The sequence below is a fragment of the Dasypus novemcinctus genome, chromosome 8 (assembly GCF_030445035.2).
Source record: "Dasypus novemcinctus isolate mDasNov1 chromosome 8, mDasNov1.1.hap2, whole genome shotgun sequence".
Lineage (NCBI taxonomy): Eukaryota > Metazoa > Chordata > Mammalia > Cingulata > Dasypodidae > Dasypus > Dasypus novemcinctus.
Genome location: NC_080680.1, coordinates 98576877 through 98604406, shown reverse-complemented (window position 1 = coordinate 98604406; position 27530 = coordinate 98576877). Strand labels below are relative to the sequence as shown.

Below are 27530 nucleotides of genomic sequence, written 5' to 3'. Positions count from 1 at the left end.
GGCTCCTGGCCGGGAGGTCACTGTTGTGGGCCCTGGGAGAGCAGCGGCAATCCTCCAGGTGCAACGGCAAGAACCAGGAAGGAAGGAGGGCCCAACAGTGGGCTCTTGATACTAATGGCTACACTTTTGAGCCTATGCACCTGCAATAAGAACAAGGCCTAGAGTAGCATTGTGCCTGGGGGTTTCCTCCTGACAGCCTTCATGTTACTCAAATGTGGCCACTCTCACAGCCAAACTCAGCGTGTAGATGTGATGCATTCCCCCCAGCGTGGGACACGACACCCGGGGATGAGCCTCCCTGGCACCGAGGGATCACTACCACATACCAGCTGAAGAAGCAACTAGAAAATGACCTTGAATTAAAGATTCAATGCGGAACAGCAGAATATACCTGTCTACATATAATAACATGACTTCGGGAAGCGGTTTGACCTAATGTAAGGGGGAAATGGAAAGGAGAAATGAGATTATAAGGCTGTGAGTCTCTAAAAAAGAGTCTGGAGGTTGTCAGAAGGAATAGCCCTATGTACAACTGAACAGAGTCTAAGAGACAGATAAGGTAGATACAACCCCAGGTATTGGTTCTTTTGAGGGATAAAGAGACCCACGGGTTCTATGGTCATGGCAGAAGGGGTTCACTGCCATGACAGATGGCCCTTCTTTGGAGCTGGTGTTTCTGCGTGATGGAAATGGACTCAGAGGGGATCTCTTTTCACAAGACTTGCATGCTACTTTATTGGAATTGTAGTTGGTGCTGGGTTTAAGATATATGTAGGGGATTTGAATCTCTGGACTGATAATATGACACCCAGGCCCAGAGCCTCAACAGACTTCAGCTCCTACACTTTGACTTATTGGACTTACTCCACTCAGCTAACATGGAGTTGAAGAAGGTCAACCACCACAACATGGAGCCTAGAGTGTCTACAACTAGAAGCGGGAAGAGTGCATCCAGTACCCATGAGGAATCTAAGCCCTCACTTGACATAGGTGTGCAATGGACACAACCAATCCAATGTCCACAGAGAAAATGTGGAATGGGTGTGGGAACGGTAGCCATGGGGGCTGCTGGGTGTGGGGAACGGGAGGAAGAGATGAGATGTGGAGGCGTTTTCGGGACGTGGAGTTGTCCTGGATACTGCTTCACGGACAATTACGGGACACTGTAGATCCCCCCAGGGCCCACTGGATGGAACGTGAGAGAGTCTGGGCTATGATGTGGACCATTGACTATGGGGTGCAGTGATGCTCAGAGATGAACTTACCAGGTGCAATGGATGTATCACGATGATGGGAGAGAGTGTTGCTGTGGGGGGAGTGGGGGGCGGGGGCGGTGGGGTTGAATGGGACCTCATATATTTTTTTTAATGTAATTAAAAATAAATAAATAAATAAATATTTAAAAAAAAAAAAAAAGCTCCCCAGATGATTAAATGCACAGCCAAGGCTGAGAACCACTGAATTAGAAGATTCTCTTCTAAGGGACCATCTTCCAAGATGCCCAGTTTTGTCTCCTTTCCCTTTTCTCTTTGGGGTACCAGATGGAACTTAAGATGACCCTAATATTTTCATTCTAGACCAGCTGAAGGCCACTTTGGGCCTAATTCTAAGGACATCCTCAGAAAGCAATTATAGGAGCAGAGTTAAGAGGAATTCAAGAAGAGTAGGCCCATGCTGACCTATAAGGCATTGGGAGAATGGTTCTAATCATGGTGCATTATCTGCAATTCTGACTTCCTTTGGGCTCATCTCAAAAGACTCATGCTTGTGTGCCAGAAAACTCCAATAACAGGTTGACTGAAAAATGCTCAAGTTTCATGAGGCATTGAGAAACAAGTCTTCAGTAGTACACTTGTGGTGGGTTTTAGCACTGATTGGCATTAACATAGCAAGAAGCTGGAACCTCTTGGTTCAGGATTCTCCTCTTTCAGTATAACAAAAGCACCCTTATCATTGGGCAACAACACCCTCAGTGCATACCTTATGCGCTTTGGCAATAGAATGTTATCTTTTGGGTCAACCACCATGTGGCAGCTGTGGAGATGGGCCTCTCAGATTTCCCTGAAAGAACTTGCAGTCCAGCTGTGAGGAGTCATTAGCTTACAGCCTCCAGCTGTTAGTACCTTTAAGCCCCCACCTCAGTTTTGAACAGAGGTCATATTCTTCCCAGGCAGCCCCCAGCCAATAACTAAACATGGCAGGGTACCAGAGCTTTGCTGTTTTTATGTAACAGGATAAGGTCTCAAAGATGAGAATAACTATCAATTGAAAGAGTTGAACTAGATTGTATGATTGATCTCAGAGGTTCCTTCTATGTCTGACAGTCCATAAATCTGTTAAACAGGATCCAAGAAAGTTTCATAGGGGCTATCAATCCTTTTCATTTGTGATACGGGCAATTTATGGGAATTCATGTGATCTTAACACCTACTGGTTGTTCATGAATTACCCAAGATGTTCATTTAAATAGAGTGTGCTGGTTTCTGGTTGCTATATACCAGGTTTGTACAACCCTGACATTTCCCAGAAGTTACTGTGATAGAATAAACAAAGAGGAATTTTTTTCATTAACATTAAATTATCATATTATTAAGAGACTGCGAAGTTCAAGGAACCCCGATGGGAACTATAGGAAATATAAGACATAATACACGGCTTTAGGGAGCTTGCCAACTAGTTGGAGTTATAAATTTAACAATAAGAATATGAAAAACAATTTCTTAAATAGTTCCTGTAGTTCAGACAATGCGCCAGGTTATATACATGTATTACTTCCAATAAATCTGTTTTTAAAAAATGTTGAAAAGTACTTAGAACCATGCCTTGCATATAGTAAATACTCAAATTTTAGTTGAATACAAAGCATTCATTCTTTTTTCTGCTTCCTTCTCAGCAGAAGTCTTGTGAGCACATTTCTGGTAAGGAAAGGATAGTTAAATACATCAGTTCTACAGTTTGTTCCAGCTCTAGAAAAGAATTTGGTGGAGTGGATCATAACTCATGGATTAACTCATGAACTTTTCTGTAGAACTGAGTTTTTTTTAGTGTATGGGGAATTTTGTTTGCAAAATAAATTCTGTTTCCTTCCAGAACCCTAATTTGAGATCAGAAACTGCTCAAAGGCTTTGTACCATGAAAGTTACTGATAATCTCGATAAGAGTTTTAGTGTAGCAGTGGAGACAAGCCAGATTGGAGAGGGTTGAGATGTAAAGAAGTGGAGATAACCTGCTCCCAAAAACTTGGTAGAAAGGGGGACTGGGCACTGAGACTAGAGACTCTATTTGAGGGCTATTTAGTAGGTAGACTGGGCAGGACTTGGTGATTGGTAGTGTATATATAGTACAGTGTGTATAGAGAGAAGGAAGAGTCAAGAGAGTGGCAGGTCATCCTATATTCTTATAGAGTCAGGTCATTTTTCACATATCAATATGTATCAGTGTCCAGTGCAGAATATGTATTTTTTATATTGATTTTTTATATTGCCAACTGACCTTAATCTGTGATCAGAATCTTATTCACAAGTCAGAATAACATATTTTAAAATATCTACACTGATGTTGTCAAAGAGAAATACAATATCATCTATGTATGCAGTAGAAGCCACATTTAGGTTTTTTAAAAAGTGAAATTAATTTTAATATATTTTATGTAACATAATATATAATTTCAACATGTGGCACTAGCCGTAGTTGATGTTCTCAGGACAGCACAGATCTATAGACACACAATTAAGAACTTAAAAAAAATAAGATTTCCTCTATTTGGATCCAGCAAATAATTTGAAGTGGTATTAATACAAATTTTACCTTTGAAGGATTTTTTAGTTAATTAATTTCATGTTTATGATACACTATTTACTCCTCCCACTTTTTTACTGGTATTCATTTCTATTCTTTTCTACAATATATGCTCTTATTTAAGATAAAAAAAAAAGCATTTCTCTTAAAATAAATTTGTCATTCAGTTATTTTTAAAAGTCCCTCCAGCAAGTAACAGAAAGAAATGGCATCAGATGTGATCTTTGTTCACAAGCCTCTCCTGTTACTTTTACCAGACCTGTGGTTGGTGCTGGGGTTTGGTGTATGCTCAGGGGACCTGAATCTCTGGACTGTCCATGTGATAGCCAGGTCCTGAGCCTCAACAGACCTGCAACTCCTACCCTCTGGTTTAATGAACTTACTCCAGCCAGATAACAGGTAGGTGAAGGTTAACCACCATACTAGGGAGCCAAGAGTGCCTACGTTTACAAGCAGGAGAATTGCATCCATCATCCATGTGGAATCTAAGCCCCCTCTCGATATAGAGGTGGAGTGGACATAACCATCCCAGGGTCCACAAGATGGAGGAATACAGTATGGATTAGAGTAGACTTACTGATATTCTATTCTGGAATTATTGTGATTAGTAATGGAAGAAAATGTAGCATTAATGTGGAGAAAGTGACCATGGTAGCTGCTGAAGGTAGGGAGAGGGAAGAAGAGATATGATGTGGGGGCATTTTCGGGACTTGGAGTTGTCCTGGGTGGTACTGCAGGGACAGTTGCTGGACATTGTAGGTCCTGCCATGGCCCACTGGGTACATTGGGTGACAGTGTAAACTAAATGTAAACCACTATCCATGTGGTGCAGCAGTGCTCCAAAATGTATTCACCAAATGCAATGAATGTGCCACAATGATGAAAGAGGTTGTTGATGTGGGAGTGGGGTGAGGGGGGTGGGGACTATACGGGGACCTCATATTTTTTGAATGTAACATTAAAAAAAAAAGAGTTTTCTGAGTCAATTGAGGGGATTATGTGGTTTATATCTTTCATTCTATAAGTGTCGTCGTTACCTTAAAAAAAAATGGCAATAATAGAAGCTGCCATCCTGTCTGAAAAGATATTTGATACTTTTCTAAAGTAAATTTGCAAAATAATTAAACTGGGTTGTGAAAGATGAGGCAAGTTAAAACAAAAAGAGCAGCTTGGCTATCATTTGGAAAAAAGAATTGAGGGGGAAGCAGATGTGGCTCAACTGAGTGTCTACCTACCATATAGGAGGTCCAGGGTTCAAACCCAGGGCCTCCTGGCCCATGTGGTGAGCTGGCCCATGTGCAGTCGTGCTGCATGCAAGGAGTACCATGCTGTGCAGGAGTGTCCCCTGCATGGGTAGCCCCATGTGCAACGAGTATGCCCTGCAAGGAGAGCCACCCCCATGTTAAAAAAAAAAAAACACAGCCTGCCCAGAGTGGTGCTGCACACACGGAAAGCTGATGCAGCAAGACGATGCAACAAAAAGAGACAGATTTCCAGTGCCGCCGAGAATGCAAGCGGACACAGAACACAGCAAATGGACACAAGAGAGCAGACAAGGCGGGGAGGGGGGCGGGGGAAGGGGGAATGGAAATAAAACAAAAACTTTCTAAAAAAAAAAGAATTGAGGGATAGCTAGGCCACTCTGACATGACTAATATTTGTATTTTAAGTGCAACTCAAAAGAATTAAAACTTCCTCTATATTATTGGGTAAATATGAATGAGTGTGGAATGAGACTGGCCTTTACTCCTTTCCTATCTCTACTCTGCTTTGGGGAAACGGGTCCTTTTAGAATGCTAACAGAGACAGTTAATATTAAAATTAGCCAGATAGGGGAGTGGATGTAGCTCAAGCAGTTGAGGGCCTGTTTCCCAGATGGGAGGTCCTGGGTTTGAAGCCCAATCCCTCCTAAACAAACAAAGGAACAACAGCAAACAAAGGAAAAAACCAACTGAGGGGAGCCAATGTGGCGCGATGGTTGAGTGACAGCTTGCCACATATGTGGCTCAATCCCTGGCCCCAGTATCTTAAAAAAAAAAAAAAAAAAAAAAAAGATAAGGGTTTCCCTTCTCAAGTGTCTAAGTCCTGAGCTGTATCCAGGGTCTTCACCTTGCTAGGCACCAGCAGAGGGTACTAAGTCTGCATGAGGGAGGAAAACTGGAAAAGAAGGAACTTGGAATTTCTAAAAGTGTCCAGGAGTGCCATTCAAGGCTAAATGGATATGGATTAACCAAGGGAAAAACAGTGTTTTGTACCATCCTCTGGATTCTGTGAATATTTTTGATATCACAAAATTAATACTGAACTTCACATGCATGCCAAAATATAATACTGAGCCCCATCTGAATACTATTCCAATCTTTAAGGAGCTTAGCAGTGAGGTTACACAATAAATCCAAATCTTTGGTAGAATAGAAAAAAAGAAATGAGGTCAAAACAAACAAAAAATAATGAACAAAACTGAAATTCAGCAATGTACCAACTAAACATCATCTGACCTTTGATAATAGGTGGCTATACCTTTTAATTTTAAATGTGGAGTTTTTCAGGAATTTTGACTTTTCTACAACTCCAAGGCCTACTGTGTTGCCTAAATAGTGGGGAGGAGGGCAGCAGCATTCACATAAATGTGAATGGTGTCCCCTGTTGGAAGTCACCTGAATTTCCTGCTGGATTAATCCATCTCTGCCTTTAGAAAAATTACAAGTGACTAATGTGGCTTTTAAGACTCCTCGTTCCAGCTTCATCTTATCCAATACTGAACTACTTAATATTTTGCTACTAATTACATTTTGCGCCAGGCACACTAAACCATTTAACATTCAGTCCATTGCTAAGCTTTTTTTCCCCCTCCTCCTGGGCTTTGTTCCCAGGAGTTGTATCCAAAGTTGTTCCCTTTCGACTAAACCCTTAACTAAACCTGTCTACAATTTGACAAAACCCTTCTTTTCTTTTGGGTCCAAGATGAGACATTTCCTCTGGAAAGTCTTTGTCTAATAATAAAATAACTAAAACACCTTGAGAACGTACTATGAACCAGACACTGTTCTTTCACATGCGTTAACTTTTTTAATTCCCAGGAAAATTGTAGGTATTATCCCATTTTATAGACGAGGAAATTGAGGCACAGACAAAGGGAATTTCTGAAAGTGTTACAAAAATGGACCACGAACTCTATGGTGAAGAAGGGAAATGAAGATAGGAAGGAACGAGAAATTGGTTGGAACAAGGGATTGGGTATCATAACGAAGTAAATAATTTTGATGAGACGGAGTACTGTGGGCGAGCAAGCTAAGATTAGAAGGTTATGGTATAGGAGAGGTGATGACTGCATTCAAGATTTGTGAACAAGGTGCAGCACCTGATGATAAAATCCAGGCTATAATTTTGGGACTGGAAGGCTGAAGTGGAGGAAGGCATCGTCGGGAGATAACGTAAAAACAAAAAAAAACAAAACAAAACAAAAATCATGTATTTCCGTCCAGTATCTTGGCTGAATTGCATGTCGTGAAATGTAAGCACTTCAAGCAAGCTCCCACTGAAGTCTCCTCAAATGCTTCTTCCTTTAGCGTCCCTATCACCAACCAGAGGATATTCACGTCCACGGCCCACAGGAATGGTCGCTGCCCGGTCTGGTCTCATTCACTACCTTAACCTTCAGCGGGAATGGCAGCCCAAGCTGTGTTCGCGCCAAGGTTCGTCAATGTCCGGCCTGTCTGGTCCCTGAAGAAGAAAATTCGCCTCACAAACACTCCGTGCAAGGAGAGGCATGTGCGAGGCTCACCAGTTCAAGCCCAGCAGGCCAGCGTCAGAGGTCGGGATGCTGGTGACACCCCTCTACATCTGTCGTCCTCTGGCCTAGCCCCCAAAAGAGTCCTGTCCGAGTCTTGTGATGAAGCGACTGCAGCTTCAGTCACGGCGAAGGAAGACTGCCTTGCCGGCGACTGCGGCGCCGCAGCGTCCGCACCGCCAATGCTGAGGGCATCGCGACCTGGGCGTTCGCAACGCCGCAGCTCGCCAGTTCCGCGTGATCGCAAGCCACGCACCCAAGGATCCCGGGCGCCTTTGCGCGCCAGTGGCCAAGGCGGCAAAGGCAGCAAAGGCGGCGGGAATTTTCACCCCGCCCCTCCCGACGGTTCCGGGCTGGAGGGCGTGACCGAGGCAGGCCCCGCCCATGCCGCGCGCTGTCCCAAGGCAACCGGCACAACACAACAAAATGGCCGCCGCGCCGCTACGCGCCCAAAGGGAATGACAAGCGTGTCCCTCGGCTCGCCTCGTCTAGCCCGGCTGCTCGGTCAGGGTCCTAGGCAGTGAATGCCCCCGGGGTCGAAACTTTTTCCCTGGGTCCCGACGGAAAGGTGGGAGCTGGAGGCGAAGGCTGGAGGGCCGGCACCTAGTGTGGGGTGGACCGGCCCGGGATGGACTCGGGGCGGGGGCGTGTGCCAGCGTGTTGGGATTGGATGGGAGGAATGGGAGGGTCTGGAGCAGGCGTGGGGCGGAGGATGAAGGAGGGAGATTGGGATGAAGTGTGTGGAGTCGGGGGCTGAGGGGACAGCCATGGGCGGCGGGGGCAGTAGGGGGTGGGGGACCAGGGTGGGGAGGTATGAATGTTGGGTGCAGCGCCGAGAAGAATGGGGGTCCGGCCACAGGGGGGAGGAGGGGAAGGACTGAGGTGTACCGGGTGTCTGTAAGGAAAGGCAGGGATAAAGAAAGGATGGTGTCTTGGGGGATTTTAAGGTATCGGAATGGAGTATATGGAAAAAGACGAGAGTTAGGATATTGGGACGGAATGTGAAAAGGAGGGGACGAGCGAACACTGCGTTGTATAATGCTTCAGAGACTAGTGGATTTTGATGTCAAGCATGTTTGGGTTCAAGTCTTGATTCTGTCACCTTGTGCCTAGTTACTTAATTGGCTCTGTGACTTTGGGCATGTTCCTTAACCTTTTTAAGCGTATGTTTCCTCATTTGTAAAAATAATTGCTAACCACTTTTGAATGCTAAGTGTTAGATACAATTCTAAGTTCTTCACACGTATTAACTCATTTAGAATTTAAAATATCCCCATTTTAAACTTGAGGAAACTAGGGCCCAGAGAAATTAAATAAAGAATTTTGATGAGGCAGAGTTAGCAGGTGGAAAACCAGGTCTTGAACACAGGCTGATGGTCTCAGAATCCAAGCTCTTAACTGTTAATGATTCACTGACTCTTGTAAAATGAGAGTAATAATTCTGATGTTATACAGCATCTGTGAAGATTTAAATTTGGTAATCTTTAGAGTGCTTGGCTGTAATTCATTCATTCAGTCACTCAACTAATACTTGCCATGCACCTAACAAGACATATATGTTCCCTGTTTACTGTCTAGAAGGGGAAGCAGGGAAGAAACAAGTAGTTTCATAAATAATCATGTCATCCAATTGTTATAAAGGAGACTACTTTGTGCAGGGACCATGTAATAAGAGTTACAATCCTATTGTGCATCTTGAGTGTAGGAACCCTGCAGTCTCAATTTGTGTTGAGTCTAGCACAGTTCTTGGCACATAGAAGTTGTTTAATCAGCACAACTCACCCTGCAATATGCCCACAGTCCATGGACTGTATACTTTTCTTGTTTTTCTTGTTTCTTAATAAACTCTTTAGTACCCTTGCCTACCTTAAAAAAAAAGTTCAATCAAATTGACTGAATAAATATATTATGGGGAAGCTTGGGTTTCAGGATATCTGAATAGATTGGAGAGCAATAGGAGAGGGGAAATCAACTTGTTAATAGGATGGAGAGAGGTATAGGTGCCAAGTGTTAGAAGGAGAAGGCAGATAGGTAGGCAGTTGGATAGGCATGAGGAAAAATGGGTGGTTTAAGTATTTTGTTTGGGAAGGGGAATAATTGGAGGCCACAGTATTAGAATGGATGTTGATATCAGGGTATCTGCTGAGTTGGAGAGTATAAAAGTGTTGAGGCAAGGAGCAACAGTAGAGAAATAGGGGAGGCTAATACAATATTAAGGAATAGGGGTAGAATTTGTGGGAAAAGTTGGCTAGCGAATGGGATTTAGAAGGATTGTAGGCAGAGACAGGCAGTAGGAAAGGGGGGAGTTGACTTTGGAAAGAACGGTGGCTGGATTAGGGATTTTGGAGTAGAAAGGGAATCAGGATACGTGAAAGGGCTAGAGAAGGTTAGAGAGGAAAGGTTTTTAAATTGGGTATAGAATGAAGATGGGATTAAAGAGTTAAAGTTTAAAATATTGGCATAGAGAGGGATGGATATGAGGGTCAAGAAATGGGCATGGCTATTTGAATACTGGGATGGGTTAGGGAAAGAGATGGAAGGTTTGGGGTTTATTGAGGTCTGGCTCTAATTTGGAAAAGACCAAAGAAGATTTTCCATCTTGATTGTTAAGAAAGCCTGATGAGAGGTGGAGGCTGCAGTCTCTATTCAACTGTGATTGATTGGATTTTTACAGCATTCAGATACCAGGTTTGGGGGTGATAAGTGGGATAGTGTTTTGTTGCTATGCCATATAATTCTGCTTATCACTTTATTTCAATGGTTTCCTCTTGTTCGGAGACTCCTTTCTGGACCTTCAAAATGTGTCTCCAGCTCTTGTCTTGTTTTTCTTATTTTCTCTTCATCCCACCTTTCACTTTCTCCAGCCCTGCCTTTCAGCTCTGTCTTCTCTTTTCCATTGATTGGTCTTTAGTCATGTGATTGAAAACCACATCCTAGGGTTAGGCCACATCCCCATCTCACCCTTAAAATTGTAATTCAGCATTTACTTCCTTCAGGCAGTAGTCTCTAAAATAATGCCAGCCATTCTCAAACACAGCAAATCCCTAAACCCAGTTTAATGAATTAGCTGTTCTATAAGATCCTAATATCTATTGTTTCTGTATCCAGGCTTTATAAGACAAGACCTACGGAAACCTGGGGAGGGGATCTGGCATGTCTGGTGATGGCATTGTGACTTTGGAACTATCATTTAATCTTTGGTGTTATGATTCATAAAAGGAAGGAGCTGAAATCATTTTAGTGTGTGTGTGTGTGTATTTAACTTTCTGAGTGAGTGAGCCTGAGTTTTACTGATCAGGAGAGGTAACCAAGTACCTCATGATTATCTAGTGAGAGTCTTGGTCATTACAGTGTTATATGAGGGATTCAGGGATGGTTTGACATTTTGAGAATTTGGAGAGAAGACTAATATGCAAAACACAAAATAATTGCATTGAGGTAAAAATACAGATTTCTTTATACTTTAATCAAGAAACGTGGTATTGAGTACAGCTGTGGCATATAGCATGCGCTATTATTCCAATTTTTTTTTTTTTAAATCTCCTTTTGTATATGGGATGGAAAAAATATGTATAGTGGCAACGGAGCCCTTTCTCCCCTTCCCTCCCCCCTGTTTTTTAAATCTCTTGCCCTTATGAAAATTACATTTAACTCAGGAATAAATAAAATTTTGTTTTCCAATTGCATGCCTTTTTTTTTTTTTTAATCAAGTTTGGGTGTATTATTCTTACTTAGAAGTACACCATAGTACAGCTTCACGCAGAATCAGTAGAATTACTAAGATACTTTTTTTTCCCCCACGGCAGAATGATGTGATGATATATAAAGCATAAATATTTTTTACCACACTTTTGAAATCAGATAAAAAGCCTATGGCTTTGGCATAAATGACAGTTTTGCGAATTGGTGGGAAGTTTTTCTGGTTCACATGTATGAGGAAAGGAAAGCATGAGGAAATAAAGAGAAAGTACAGACACGTAAGTTTGGAGTTTAAAGTAGTGAACTCTGTAGTATTGGAACAAGGCTCTTGGCCGTAATGTGATAGTTAACTGAAATAACAAGTGACTAAAAAATAAATGCACCTTTTTTGTTGTTGTTGTTACCTTCAAACTCGTTACCGTGGGAGGGCAGATAATGATTTCAGTGATGCTGTCTTTATATAAAATTTTCCATTTCTCCTTCAGAAATTGTTTTTATAGTGTTTTTTTTTTTTTTTTGAGGTACCAGGGATTGAACCCAGGACCTTTAACATGGGAAGAGGACACTCAACCACTGAGTTATATCTGCTCCCCAATGAGAGTAGGTTTTTCCATTTGTTTTGTTTTTGGGCAGTATCAGGGATCGAAACCAGGACCTCGTACGTGGGAAGCAGATGCTCAACCACTTGTGCTATATCTACCCCCCAAGTGTATGTCATTCTTTAAGCCATGTCATTTAATGGCATTTATTGAAGTCTGTTTTGTGTGAGGTACAATGCTAGGCCCTAGATAGCAAGTCAAACCTGATCTGTACTTCAGAGACCTTAATCAACAGTATGACATGGTGGTTAAGAACATGGGCTTTGGAATCAGATTGAGATTCAAGTCTTGACAACCAATTAGCTATGAGATTTTGGACAAATTATTTAACCTCTTCATCTGTAAAACGGGAGATGATAATGCTTATCTCATAGAACATTGTATTTAATCCTTTCAATGAAATGATGCATATGCATCTCTTAGTACAATATTTGTTGCATGGTAAGTCCACAGTAAATATAGCCACTAGCTTTGTATTCTTTGGAATTAACTTCAGTGGTGGCAAATCACATCTTTTTTAGAGAGGATTAGATTTTTGGTGGTAGCCAAAATTTATAAGGTCAGTGATTAAACTGGGAAAATAAAAACAAAGTATATTTGTAGTGATGGGTCTGATTTCCTTGTAAGACTTGTAAATTAATTCTGAAAGAATTCCAGAAATGTTTTGAGCAAGTTCATCCTTCTTAGAATGGTCTACGAAGGGTATTACACCTGCTAAATACTGGTTAATTGATTGAGTCTATTATTGGCAACTCTCCTTTACATGTACATGTACAGCCATTTAAAAAATAAGATTCATCATGATCCCAGCCTGAATGATAATACCTGTTTGACTGTAAGAGGGCATATTATATAGTATATGAAGGTGTTCACACATCATTCCTTTAGAATATCCCTTTCTGATGTGAATTATATAGCATTAAAACTTGAGTTATATAAAATCCTTAGATTGAAAACTACTTTAACCTAATATTCTATTTTAATAAACTTTTTTCCTAAGAAATAATTTGTATTTTCCTTCATTTTTTAAGTAGTCAGAGCAGAGGTGATTACAGATACCGAGCAAAGGTAGGATAACTTTTCTGCAGCCTTGCCCAAGGTCTATATCTTACAAGATTTTTTTTTGTCTAAAGTTTTGCCAAATTTATAGGTTTTGCAAAATGTTAATTTTTGGACCTATTTTAGAATGAACATACTTGTAAGAGCAACTGTATATCATGAAAATCTTTTTGCATAAACCCAACCTTGTAAATCAGGACTCTTGCTATTGAGGACTAATGTTGTTCATGAAGATATCCCTTTTCCAAGGTACAAATACCATTTTATCTGTTCTATATTCTTCTTGACTAATTCTTTCAACAAATATTAAGTATTTACTTTCTGCCAGGCTCTGTTCTAGGCCTGGCATGCATTAGAATAACATCCTCACTTTCATGGAACTTACATTCTAATAGATTAACTATTTGATTTGACTTAAAAATTAATTTGAGAGAAGAACTGATTCACATCATTGCTACTAACCAGTACTGTGACTGACTGAGTCATTACCATTTTGGGCCTTATTCTTGTCTGAAAAATAAAGGACATCGAAAAAGATCACTTTAATCAATAAATGCTTTATTCCTTCTGGAAGACCTAAACTTCAATAAAATTGACTTGTGGATAAGCAATAGGAAGCATGAGAGATTTGAAGTAGCCAGATACTTTTCAAACAGCCTGAGACAAACATAAATTTTAAAAGCAATGTTTAACAAAAAAAAGACAGACATAAAAGAGTGCGTAATACTTTATGAATTCATTTATATCAAGTTAAAAAATAATTCAGAAATCTCTGGTGTTGGAATCAGGATGGTGATTACTCATATATGGGCAGTAGTGACTGGAAGAGAGGCACAAGAGGTCTTCTGGCATTCTGGCAATGTTCTAATGTTCTGTTCTCTTTTTAAAAATATATATTTTATTTACAGAAGTTGTGAACTTACAGGACAATCAGACTCAAGTGTAGAATTCCCATACAACGACCCTTCACCAACATACCACACCATTGTGGAACATTTGTTACAGATTATGAGATTATATTATCAGACTATTACCACTAACTAAGGCCCACAGCATACATTTTTCCATACCCCACTATTACGGCATACCCCACTATTATTAACACAGTACATCTTTGGCATTGGTGCAAGAATATTACAGTATCACTGTTAACTATAGTCCATAGGTTACAGTAATGGTGCTTTTCCCATGCTTCTCTACCTTTCCATCACCCTGAAATAGTAAGGTACATCCAGTCTAGTTCACAGAAGGCCATTCTTACATTTGTGCTATTAAGCACAATTCTCATCCACCTTTGGGTTCACTGTGTCATTCAGTCCCTAGATTATTCTCTAGCTTTCTATCAATTGACTTTACATCCCTAGACTACCCTTTTCAGCCACAATCCCATTTTTAAAGCAGGTGCTACTCACTATACTATGTTACCATCAACTCTATCCATTTCCACACATTTACAGTCAAGTTAATTTTTTTAAAAAATTTATTTTTCTCTTCCCTTCCCTGCCTCTCCAGTTGTCTGCTCTCTGTGTCCATTTGCTGTGTGTTCTCCTGTGTCAGCTTGTATTCTTGTCAGCGGCACCCAGAATCTGTGTCTCTTTTTTTGTTGCGTCATCTTGCTGCGTCAGCTCTCCGTGTGTGCAGCGCCATTCCTGGGCAGGCTGAACTTTTTTTGCACTGGGTGACTTTCCTTACAATGCACGCTCCTTGTGCGTGGGGCACCCCTATGCCGGGGACACCCCTGCGTGGCAGAGCACTCCTTGCGTGCATCAGCACTGTGCGTGGGCCAGCTCATCACACGGGTCAGGAGGCCCTGGGTTTGTACTTTGGACCTCCCTTTTGGTAGGCGGATGCCCTGTTGGGCCAAATCCGCTTCCCTACAGTCAAGTTAATTAAAACTTTTATATACATTAAGCATCAGTAGTTCTTCTCAGCCCTCCTTTTATCTCCTAATAGCCTATACTCCAGGTTTTAACTCTATGCATTTATTCTTCGTATTTAGTTCATATTAGTGAGATCATGCAATATTTGTCCTTTTGTGTCTGGCTTATATTCACGTAGCTTAATGTCTTCAAGATTCAGCCACTTATCATATATGTCCCAATTTCAATTCTTCTTATCTCATCATAGTATTTCATCCTATGCATATACCACATTTTATTTATCCATTCATTGGTTGATAGACACTTCGGTTATTTCCATCTTTGGGCAATTTTGAATAACACTGCTGTGAACATTGGTGTGCAGATGCCTATTTGTGTCACAGTTTTCGGTTCTTCTAGATATATTCCTAGTAGAGGAATTGCTGGATCATATGGCAGTTCTATATTTAGCTTCCTAAGGAACCATCAAACTGTTTTCCACAACAGTTGCACCATTTTACAGTCCCACCAACAGTGAAGGAGTATTCCTATTTCTCCACATCCTCTCCAGCACTTAATGTTTTCTGTTTTTTTTTATTAACAGCCATTCTATGCAGTGTGAGATGATACCTCATTGTCATTTTGATTTGCATTTCCCTGATAGCTAGTGATATTGAACATTTTTTCTTGTGCTTTTCGACCAATTGTATCTCCTCTTTGGAGACATGTCTATTTAAGTCTTTTGTCCATTTTTAAAATTGGATTGCTTCCTCTTTTATTGTTGAGTTGTACGATCTCTTTATATAGAATGGAAATCAAATCCTTATCGGATATGTGGTTTCCAAATATTTCCTTCCATTGAGTGGGCTGCCTTTTCACCTTCTTGATGAAATCCTTTGAATCACAAAAATGTTTAAGTTTGAGGAGGTCCTATTTATCCATGTTTTCTTTCATTGCTTGCACTTTTGGTGTAAGGTTTAAGAATGCACCACCTATCACTAGATCTTGAAGATGTTCTCCTACATTTTCTTCCAGGAGCTTTATGATTCTAACTTTTATATTTAGGTCTTTGATCCATTTTGGGTTAATTTTTGTATAAGGTGTGAGAGAGAGGTCTTCTTTCTTTTGGCTATGGATATCTGGTTCTCCCAGCACCATTTGTTGAATAGACTGTTCTTACTCAGCCAGGTAAGTCTGACAGGCTTGTCAAAAATCATTTGACCATAGATATGAGGGTCTGTTTCTGAACCATCAGTTCGGTTCCATTGATCTATGTGTCTATCTTTATGCTAGTACCATGCCATTTTCACCACAGTAGGTAGGTAATATGATTTAAAGTCTGAAAGTGAAAGTCCTCCAACTTTACTTTTCCTTTTTAAGATATTTCTGGCTACTCAGGGCCCCTTATCCTTCCAAATAAATTTGATAATTTGGTTTCCCATTTGTTAAAAAAATGCTGGTGGATTTTTTTGGGATTGCATTGAATCTGTATATCAATTGGGTAGAATTAACATCTTAATGATATTTAGTTTTCCAATCCATGAGCATTAATGTTTTTCCAATTATTTAGGTCTTCTTAAAATTTCTTTCAGCAATGCATTGTAGTTTTCTGAATATAGTTGCTTTACATACTTGGTTAAGTTTATTCCTATATATTCGATTCTTGTAGTTGCAATTGGAAATGGAATTTTTTCCTGTCTTCCTCCTCAGATTGCGCATTACTAGTTTATAGAAACAGCACTGATTGATCTTGTATCCTGACACTCTACTGAAATTGTTTATCAGCTCTAGCAGCTTTTTTGTAGATTTTTTAGGACTTTATAGGTATAAGGTATTCATCTACAAATAGCGAAAGTTTTACTTCTTCCTTTCCGATTTGGATGCCTTTTATTTCTTTTCCTTGCCTGATTGCTCTGACTAGAACCTCTAGCCTGGGCTAGGGCTGTAGTCTGATCTGTGTGGAAAGAAGCAGGTCCCTACTGTCATTGTGTTTTCAATCAGCCCTCCGTCCCCTCATGCTGGGTATGGAGTTAAAATGGCAGCTGCTGGCCTCTTTCTGACTTGGACAGGTTCAAACTTTAGCTGTTCTTAGGAATATATTTTAGCCTGCCTAATTTACTAATCATTAGCTGAAGTTGGTGGCCAACCATCTCTTCCTTCCCTGTTTTTGGGAAATGGAGCTTCCAACTCCAGCCATGGAATATCTCCCAAGGTGGCTTGTGCCTCCAGTGGTCACTGGATGGTCACTGGCCTCCACGGCGTGGAATGCTCTATTCACGCAACTTCACTGCATATAGGCAGTCTCTCCTTCCATTCTTTCATGGATGTTGCAGGATGCTCTTCTGATCTGGGCCCTCATATAGGTACTTTAGGTAGCTCTGGGTGATTACTACTGCCCTGTTGGATGAGCTAACTCTTGGAGCTCCTTAGTCATACTCTTCTAATGTTCTGTTCTTCAAATGGATACTGATTACACAGACTGTGTTCACTGTATAAAAATTCATGATGCTGTACACTTATGATATGTGTACTTTTCTGTATGTATGATATATTGCAATATGGATGTGGGGATGGTGATTTCTAAACAGACTGAATTCTAGTTGTAAAATATTAGGTACATTCATGATATGCCATTGAAATAGGTACTGAGAATTCAGAGATGAATAAGACATTATCCCTCCACTTGTGGATCTTACTTTTGGGGCAGGCAAAAAATATACAATGGAATGTGTGCTTTTAATGGAGGGAAGATAAGTTCTACCTGAAGGAAGTGAGTTTCTGGAAAGCCTTCACAAATAAAGTGACATTTTAGTTGGTAGAGAAGGAAGAGAAAAGGATACCATTTCAAGGAGAGCATGAGCAAAACCCACGAAACAGTAAAAAGATGACTAGAGGGTAGGATGCATGGTGGGGAAAGGTGAGAGATTAGGCCAGCAAGGTTGGAGCCAGATTGTAGCAAGTCCTGTGGGTAGTGCTGAAATGTTTAGACTTACAGGCAGTGGGAACCATTAAACTTTTCTTCTTTCTATGAGTTAAGTGAGCCAAAGGTGGAGGGTGGATTAGGGGTGAGGCAAAGGAAGATTGAAAGCCAATTAGGGGAGTATCATATTAGTATAAGGAAGAGATGATACAAATGACTGTGAAGATGGATGGATGGAGATGAATTTAGAAATATTTCAGAGGTATAATCAATATCTGGATGGATGAGGGTGAGGGACGAGTGGAAGATAACTTCATCCATTCATTCATTCAACAAACATTTACTGAGTCCCTGCTAGGGGCCAGACACTTTGCTAGATTAGGAAAACATTGATAAACAAAATATAAGCTCTCATGGAGCTTACAGTTAAGTGAGAAGACAGATGTTAAGCATATAATCATATGAATAAACATAATTGCAAACTGTGGTTATTTGGAGAAAAACTACAAATTGCTTGAAAGTATGTAACTGGGGCCTTGATGAGTATGTACCTACATGGAAGGGTTTCCTGAGGATGCAACAGCTGAGCTCATCTCTGAAGGAAGACAAAGAATTAACATCATGAAAATGGTAACAAGCATTTGAAGCAGAAGAAAGTATCTGCAGAGAGGGAATGAGTGACAGAGGTGAGACCAGAGAGACAGGGCCAGATCATGGAGGACCTTGTAGGTAATGGTAAATATTGTGGATTTACCATTTTGTTTTGTTTTTCCTTCTTAGGAGGACCTGGGGATTCAACCTGGGACCTTATACATGGGAGGCAGGTGCTCATCCACTGAGCTACGTCCACACTAAGATTTACTTTTAAAATAAATCACTCTGGTTCTCTGGCCCTACACTAGTGATGGGTGAGAGGGAGGCAGAGAGCTTATAGGCAGATCACTTAAAAGCTATTATAGTAGTTTGATAAAGGTTTGGATTAGAGTGGAGATAGAAAGAAGTAGACTAATTTGAGAGATATTTATGTGGTAGAATTGATGGGCTTTGGTGATTGATTGGGTGTAGGGAAAAGGAAGAGGGAGATGTTAAGAATGACTCCCAGGTTTCTGGCTTACTTCCATGAGTGCTGTTCACTACTTAGGGAGCACTGGAGGAGGAATAGGACTGAAGGAGAGTGAGGGAAGATGGGAGAAAATGATAATTTCAGTTTTGGTCATTTGAGTTTAGGGTGCCTATGAGCTATCAGGTAGGCAGTTGGAAATTAGCTTCTGGAGTTCAGAGAAAAGTTGAACTGAAGATACAAATATCAGTGTACAAGTGGCATTGAAAGTCATGGGTTTGCATCAGATTAGATAAAGACTAGAGGGGAATGTTGAAAACCTCTGACGTTTAAGGAATCCAGAGAGTGGCCAGGGAGGAAGGAAGAATCCTAGAAGCCAAAGCAAGAAACTCATTCAGGAATGAGAGAGTACTTTCATTATTATATACCACTGGTTGCCAAATAGTTCAGCTTCCTGCATTCTAGGAGCCTTGTGGATAGAAAGGGCCTAGTGACTAGTTCTTCTCAATAAGTTGAGAATAGAAATGACAGGTAACACATCTGGCTAGAGCATTTAATTGTCAGTACACAACTCTTCCATCAGCTTGGAGTAGTATGGATCCTGGTATTGGTAGCCTCAGTTTATAACTTTGTAGTTTTGAAAGTACAGTCATGGTGTGTTAGAAATAAATTAATTTGATAGTTCTGTTAGCTCTGAAAAAGGTAACCTTATTAAACATAATGAAAATTCTTACAGGCTTTGATGGACACCTGACTTTATTCTTGCAATGAAGAAAGGTCCTCAGCAAAGAATATTCTCCAAAGCAAAGACATCATCATCATCTCACTCTTCTAGTGCATTACCTCTTACCTCCAGTATGAGATCTAGGTCACTTTCACCTTTAAGCAGACCAGAGACTCCTCATTCTAGAAGACCGTGGTGTGAACAAGCCAGGATTTCAGAGGAAAACAATATGCTTTCAGACTACCAAGAGCATAAAGGTACCACTTTTGAACCTAAGATCTGTTTGACCACACAATATGTAATCTTAAACAGAGATAGAAAATATTGAGCTTATATTTTTGGTCTAAATGTAACATTTGTCCTAGTACTAACTTGACCTATTTTTTGAAGAAAAGAGTATAGAGGCTTCTGGTTCTGGGAGAGGGTGAAGATATCTAAAGAAGATTAGGGGAAGGGAGTTTCCAGACAGAGTAAGGAAGGGGGTTTCCAGACAGACAGGCGTGAGGGTGCCTGAAACCTCATACCCCAAATATGCCATCCTCTTTGGTTAGGAGTAGAGCATATCTGTTTGTTTCAGAGTGGAGTGCCTTAATTCAGTATAAAAATTGTATCCACATTTGAGCAAACTGCTTATCTCTGACCGGACTGATTTCCACATTCATGTCCCATATGTAGAAATATGCTACACCAAAATTTTAATTTTTTTCTTAAAAGTATTGTTATTCAGGGAATCTATTTTCAAAAATATATTATGCTCTGCTAAATTTAGATATCACAGCAATCAAACTTTATTGACCTAAATAACTGATCAGTGTTTATTAATTAGCATTCTCACCATTGAGTTTATGTTATACCCTTGCTGCCAATTGGTACATTATTTCCAGTTTGGTTAAAATATTTGAATGTCATTTATTTGCTTTCCTTCCAACTAAATTAAAGAAAAAAATAATTTTATTTTGAACCAAAAATAAATGTAATGTTATTAACTTATTATAAATAATCATAGGGAATCTTTGGCCCAAAGCCTGAATCTGAACCAAGGATTAATTTTTTTTCTGGCTCATAAAGCAAGAACCAAGAGGCAATTTTCTTTTTGTGGCTGCCTTTTAAAAATGTAATATGGTTTCAAGACTCTTACAGCAACATCCAGGAAAGGTTGTAAGATATGGTGTGCTGTATATCAAGTTAGTACTTTATATCTGTAAAAACAATGTTGTGGTGTTCTCTATTTAAAAGAGCAACAAATTAGAATTTTTCATCATAAAAAATGGGAAAAGAAGATTTTTAAAAATTACAGTGTTTCTAAACTTTAGATTGGAATTTTAAAATAACTCGGTAGTGCTAGTGTATTTTAAAAACTAACGTGAAAATATTGTTAAAAATGTCAGTGCTGACATATGGTTAAAAGTACAAATTTTGAACTCATTTGCTGGGATTCAAGTTCTAGATTTGTCCTTTACTATCTGTAAGATCTTGAGGAAATGCTTTTTATCTCTTTTTGTAAATGGGGATAATAAGAGTTTCTAGCTCAAAGTTTGCTGTGCCAATTAAAATTTTAAAATCTTAAGCATTTAGCACAAAGCTTGCCACATAGCTAGTATTTATTGAATACAACCATTATCATTATTATGAAATGCTCTACAAAATCAAATATTAAAATGTGCTTAGAATTAGCTGGCTGTGTTTGTATTTGCATGGCTTAAATTATTTTTGTTTATATAATATCAAAATGATTTATTTTTCAGTGTCTTCATGTCTTTGTCTATTGATAATGATCTGTTTCTGTAATTTCAGAAGCTGATTCACATGCAGGAGTCCGATATATTACAGAGGCCCTTCTTAAAAAACTTACTAAAGAGAACAATTTGGCCTTGGTAAAATCTCTGAACCTTTCACTTTCTAAAGATGGTGGCAAGAAATTTAGGGTAGGTTACTAACAATTTCTAAGAGTAGACATTGTTTTTAATGTTTCTCTGTTTTAAAATGGCACACATGAGAAAGACTGTTGTATTTACAATAACGCATCATTCTAATATCAGCTAATTTGTAGCAAACCTTTTCTTGTTCCCAGTGAAACTTCTACATCAGAATATATCTTCAAATCTAAAAGCTCCTATTACCTGAGCATTAATTTTGTGAATATTCTATACGTTATTAACCCTGTTTTGAAAAAGGGTTGGCAAATGACAGCTTGCAGGCCAAGTCAGGCATGTTGCCTATTTTTGTAAATAAAACTTTATTGGATCACAGCTTTACCTTTTTGTTCACATATTATCTATGGCCCTTTTTACTTTACAATGAGTAGTTATAATAGAGACTGTGGCCTGCAAAGCCAAAAAATGTACTATCTGACCTTTTACAGAAAAAGTTTCTAATCCCTGCTCTAGAGCATTTACTACTTTATTCATAAACTAAACAAAATGAACAGTGTAATAGGCAATTTAATTGCTTTAATTGGAAAAGCATAAATTTGGATTCCTGCCATATGTGATTCAAAAAATTAATTCCAGAAGGTAGAAGAGCTAACTGGGAAAACAAAACCAAACAAAAAATCAACAAACAAAATTGCTATATAAATGTACAAAAGTATTATATGGGAATATTTTAAATCTTAGGGTGGGAAAGACCTTCCTAAGCAAATGCAAACCCTAATACCACAGAGAAAAATATTGACATATTTAACTTACATAAAAATTTTATATTTGTATTTATTAAAGGCAACTTTTAAATAAGAGAAAAGTAACAGACTGGTAGATAGTATTTGTAATATTTTTAATATCCATATAATATAAAGAGCTTCTACAATTCAGTGAGGGAGATAGAAAAACAACTCAATAGAAAATGTGCAAAGGATATGAACAGACAGTTCACAAGTGTTATAAATGGCCAATATTAACATGAAAATCTGTTCAACCTCATTAATATGAAAGAAATGTGAAACAAAACAATAGTTTAGTACCATTTCCCGTCTTGTACATCTAATGGACAAGAATTTAGAAGATAGATTCATTTAGTGTTCAGAAAGATATGGGAAACTGGTATTCTCATGTATTCTTAGTGGAAATATAGATTGGTGTAGCTTGGTAGTATTTATCACAATTTAAATGTGCCTATTCTTTGATCCAGTAGTTGAGTTTATACTCACTGTGTTTAAACTGCCCAAACCTGCAATTCTACTTCTCAGTGCTTATTGTACTGATAATTATTTGCATATGTGTGCAAAAAATGTCTGTGAAGAAATGTTTTTAAAATGGAGAAAATTGGAAATAACTAAATGTCTATCAATAGGGGATTGGTTAAATAAATTATTAAATACTATGAAATTCTTTAAGAAATGAATTAAAATTCTAAATGTTAATATGGGAAAATGTCTATAAATTATGTGGGAAAAAATCTGAAACATTTTATATAGTATGATCCCGAGAATATTTTTAAAATTCTGTTTTTCTATATGCTTATATATGGATGTATATGAATAGTAAGATCTAGATGTATACACACCAGCCTCTTAAAAATGGTTACCATTGAGCAGTAGGATTTTTGGGGGGGGGGCGGTAGGGTGGAGGAGTTGATAAAGAGAGCCTTTTATGTTTTGTTTGAAATTTTTGCTAGGCTTTATATTTCATGTATTGTGTCATTAAAAAGGAAAGGTAACGTGCTGGAGTTTTAAAATTGTATTAGTAAATATTAGAAAATATTTATTGTGTGGTTGTTACAGATAAGACATTTATTAGGATATGATAGTAGATATAGAGGTAAATATACTTAGTTTCTGATCTCTGAGAACTTAAAACTTTGTGTGAAAAAGCCATAGTTGATAAAGAGGAGAAATAGGGAGGGGGATCAGAGAGCATGTGTGAAAGAAGCAGAACCAATGGAGAAGCCTGAAAGAACCACTGGGAAAGGAGAAGATCCAAGAGTATAGTGAAAGGAGGAAAAGGAGAGGGAATATCATGTAGGAAACAATGATATGAAATGTCATAGATAAGTCAAATAGATTGAAAACATAGAAGTCATTTGGATTTGGCAATTAAAATTCTTCCCTTCTGTTTCTCAAGCCCACCAAGTTCATTCTTTTAGGGCCTCTGGATTTGTTTTCTCTGCCTGGTGTTCTTTCTGTGCCTCCAGATAGTCACATAGTTGGCTTCTTGATACTAAGAACTCAGCTCAGTGTTTCTTTCTATATGAGACCTTCTTTCATCATCCAATCACAGTTAGACTCCCTTTCATTTTTCCTAGCACCAGGTATTTATTTAGCACCTACTGTGTGCCAGGCAGTAGTGCTATAGCAGTGAACACAACAGACAAAACCTGTTCGCCTCATCTTGTCTTTATATTCTTGTTGTTCACACCACTCTCAGAAAATCTTGTTTGCTTATTTGTTTCTTTATTGTCTGTCTCCATGAATGAGAATATGAACCTTTTTACACCTCTTTCTTTGCAGTACCTAGAACAGCTCCCAGCACATAATCCATGTTTAATAAATATTTTTAGAATGGAAGAATAAATGGTGATCTTGGAGAAAACCATTTGAAATACATTAGTGAGGACAGAAGATAATATTGCCTTAGGGATAGAATATGAATGAATTGAAGACCGAATGAGCAATATAGACAGCTCGTGTGAAAATATTGGGGGCAAAGAAGGAAGATATAATGATAGCTTGACAGAAAAAAAAAATCAGTGAAAGGTGTTTAGTTTTATAGAGAGGAGATGTTAGCATGTTAAACATAGGCTTGGTGTGGCAGGAAAATTATGTATATCCCCATTGCCTGGTGCCATGCCTGATATATAGGTAAGTACATAATGAGTATCTGTTGAATAATGAGTGTTTTTAAATTTGGGAGGATGATCCAGGAGAGAAAGAGGTTGCAGAAGCAAAGTCATGGTGGGGAGAAAGTGGGTGGGGTTATTCAAGAGCAAAAGTACCTAGTTTAACTTAACAAAGAAGAGAGCTGTTTCTTGGAGGAAAGGAAAAGAGGAAGGAGGAAGCGAGAAAGAAACCTTAAGGTGGAGGAAAGGATACGGGGTGGGGGGAGGATTCTTGTCCTGAGTTTCTTAGTGGTTCGGAAGTATTGTCATCTGCTGGAGAGTAAGGAGAGTTTGGTAGCTTAAGGAGAGTTGCTACTCCTGGCCAAGGAGAGCTGCAGAAGGGGATTATCAAGGAGCAGTAAGGGTTCATTATTCTCTAATGACTGATCAAAACATCCCCTAATGCACATACTTAAGTGTTGTGTTTTATGTCAAGGCATCTGTTGTGTAAAGTGTTTATTTGTTTCTTTCCAAATTAGTATATTGAAAATTTAGAAAAATGTATTAGTCTGGAAGTACTGAATCTCAGCTGTAATCTAATAGGGAAGATTGAGAAGTTGGACAAGCTCTTAAAATTACGTGAACTCAATTTATCATATAACAAAATCAGGTAAGTAGTAGCATTGCTTAGTATTCTTTGTTAGAGAGGTAGATTAATGAATGCTACCCAGATTAATGAATGCCACCCACGCTACTGAAAGAATCTTTTGAGAAAGAAAGCACTTTTATCCTTATTCATTGGTAGTCTAACCCTTCACATATAATAACTGGCCTTATGTTTTGGCATTACTAAAGCACAAAATAATATCTAGCACTATTGAAAAAGGAAATTCATTTTTGAGTACTACATTTTATCTTAATTTCATTTTTGATGGAAATTTTCCCTAGATAAAGTCTATGATTCACTGCCTATAATAAGGATATAGGCATGAATCAGAATGTTTTAACCTGACATTTAGATTCCAAAGATATTTCAGCGCTGTTTTGATCCCGTGTATTTTTCCTAATGTTCTTTGCTCATTGCTACAAGAAATATACTCAGTCTTGTTTCCAATTCATAATAAATGTTACTGTTATAAATGAACATAATGAAACTGATAGTGGCTAAAACTGCATATAGAAAACTTATTATAGACAGAAATTGATGCAAGAATCAAATCATCTTGAAAAGTTTGTATCTATTACTTAGCCAGCTTAAATTAGACTTGTTATAAATAAGAACAAACAAAACCAAAAAACTAACAGTGACAGAAGTTATTATAAAACAAAATGGAATTGGAAAGAATGATTAATGAATGAAATCCATAATAAAAGTTTATTTGAAAAATAATAGGTGCTGATGAAAAACAGATGCAGAATAAAAATGAAAATAGAAAATGTTGGAAATATATGGCCAGTGTAGAAAATTGACCAAGGAATTAAATTAGCAATTAAATTAGAAAAGCACTTTGGAAAATAATTCAATGAAAATTTACCCATATAAGTGATGTTTTATTATTTTGAATATTCTGATTAAAATATTTATAATCATAGACACAGTATCTTTCTAGGGTTTCTGCCAGCCCAACATGGCTGTCATATTCTTCTGTCATAATTAATCTTTTACTGATGACTTCAGGTAATAATTAAGAACATCTTCTCTTGTGCAGGATTGCTGCACATAGCACAGTGTGTGCTTCTGAATTTTTTTTTTTCCCCTGACTTTAGTTATTACTTTTCATAGTGGGGTTGGTGAGATTGGTTTCCAGTCTACAATGTATGTTCAAACTTTATATTAAAGGAGTGCAGGGCTTAGATTTAGGGAAAGTTTTTTGTTTATTGGTGCTTATGTCACTTAGTATGCTATGTGGTGTTGTGGGGCTCAGAAATTTGATAGTATGATGGGTAGGATTTCTGGGCACAGTAATGAAGAATTAATAGTATAACTATTTTGGTAATTTTGTTTTTAGCAAGGTTTTTTTTTTTCTCTCTCATTAATGAAAAGGGTTGATAAATTATAATTATGAAAAATAGCCCCAAACGAGACCAAGTCTCTTTAGTCTGAAAATACAATGGAAGGTCTTTATCATTGTACTTAATATGTTTGATTTTATCCTTTGATTTCCAGCAAAATTGAAGGCATAGAAAACATGTGTAATCTGCAGAAGTTAAACCTTGCAGGAAATGAAATTGAACATATTCCAGTATGGTTAGGGAAGAAGTTGAGATCCTTGCAGGTTCTCAATTTGAAAGGCAACAAGTTATCATCGGTAAGTTATTCAAAGTAGCAAGAAATTTAAAAAAATTTTTTGAACTTGTTAAAACTGTTTTGAAGTTTGTTTTTGTTTTTCTTAAATGGAATTTCTTCTCTTAAAGTCTTTGACTCTTCGACCAAATACCAAAAATTAAGACATAACCTAGAATTCTCTAGGGTAATTAATTAAAAACAGGCAGAATTCACTTTGCATGGTACCATGGTAGGTAACTGAGAGTTCATCTCTTAGTGTTTTCACATCTATAATTTCATTTGAGCCTCGTAACACTCTTGTTATGGAGGCAATACAAGGATTATTTTCTCCAAGGTAAACATAAAGTAGTGAGACTTGATCACAGTGACTGAGAGCAAATTAGCATTGTGCAAAGCAAGGAATTGTGTCTAACTTGGTCTTGCATGTACACGGTTTAGTTAACATGGGACCATGTAAAATAAGATTGCCTATTTTCGTAAGACTATAATTTATGCAACTGTCACTTTCTACTTAATATTTTTATATAAAACAATGCTTTTCTATAATGTTTCCACAAATATTATCTCCACTGGTTTTTATAATGCTATGAATTAGGTAGTATAGTCTTATGCCATTTTACAAATAAAGTCACAGAGAAGTTAAGTGACTTACCCAGTCACACATCTTGTGCCAGAATCCAAGTCTCTAGATACCTAGAACAGAACTAATTTTCTTTCTAACAGTGTTACCCTGCAGTAAAATTTTAAAATGAATGAAATAATCTTGATCATAGTGTCCATTGGTGTGATCATCAAGGGATTGATCACTAGCTTTTTATAATAGAGCAACTTTATTATCATGGCTCAGATAATCTGCTAGTGATGTATACTTTTCTCTGGAATATAATTTACGATTTCTTATGATAAGAGTTTGCAGTTAGGTTTTCAATAAACAGTTGCTAAGTAGAATGTTAATTTATTTAAATTTGTGATAAACTTAGAAC

At 38.3% G+C, this 27530-nt stretch overlaps 1 protein-coding gene across 2 annotated transcripts in view; it reads left to right on the top strand.

Moving 5' to 3' along the window:
- The first annotated feature begins 7977 nt into the window (after window positions 1–7977).
- Window positions 7978–27530, top strand: part of CNTRL (centriolin) — a 138409-nt gene continuing 118856 nt past the window's right edge. For both annotated transcript variants that reach the window (XM_004483561.4, XM_058302462.2), the window contains exons 1-5: window positions 7978–8156; window positions 19521–19765; window positions 21303–21433; window positions 24800–24930; window positions 26428–26569. In XM_004483561.4, coding sequence (XP_004483618.2) covers window positions 19552–19765; window positions 21303–21433; window positions 24800–24930; window positions 26428–26569 — 618 coding nt within the window. In that variant the 5' untranslated portion in view covers window positions 7978–8156; window positions 19521–19551. The remainder of the gene's footprint in view (window positions 8157–19520; window positions 19766–21302; window positions 21434–24799; window positions 24931–26427; window positions 26570–27530) is intronic.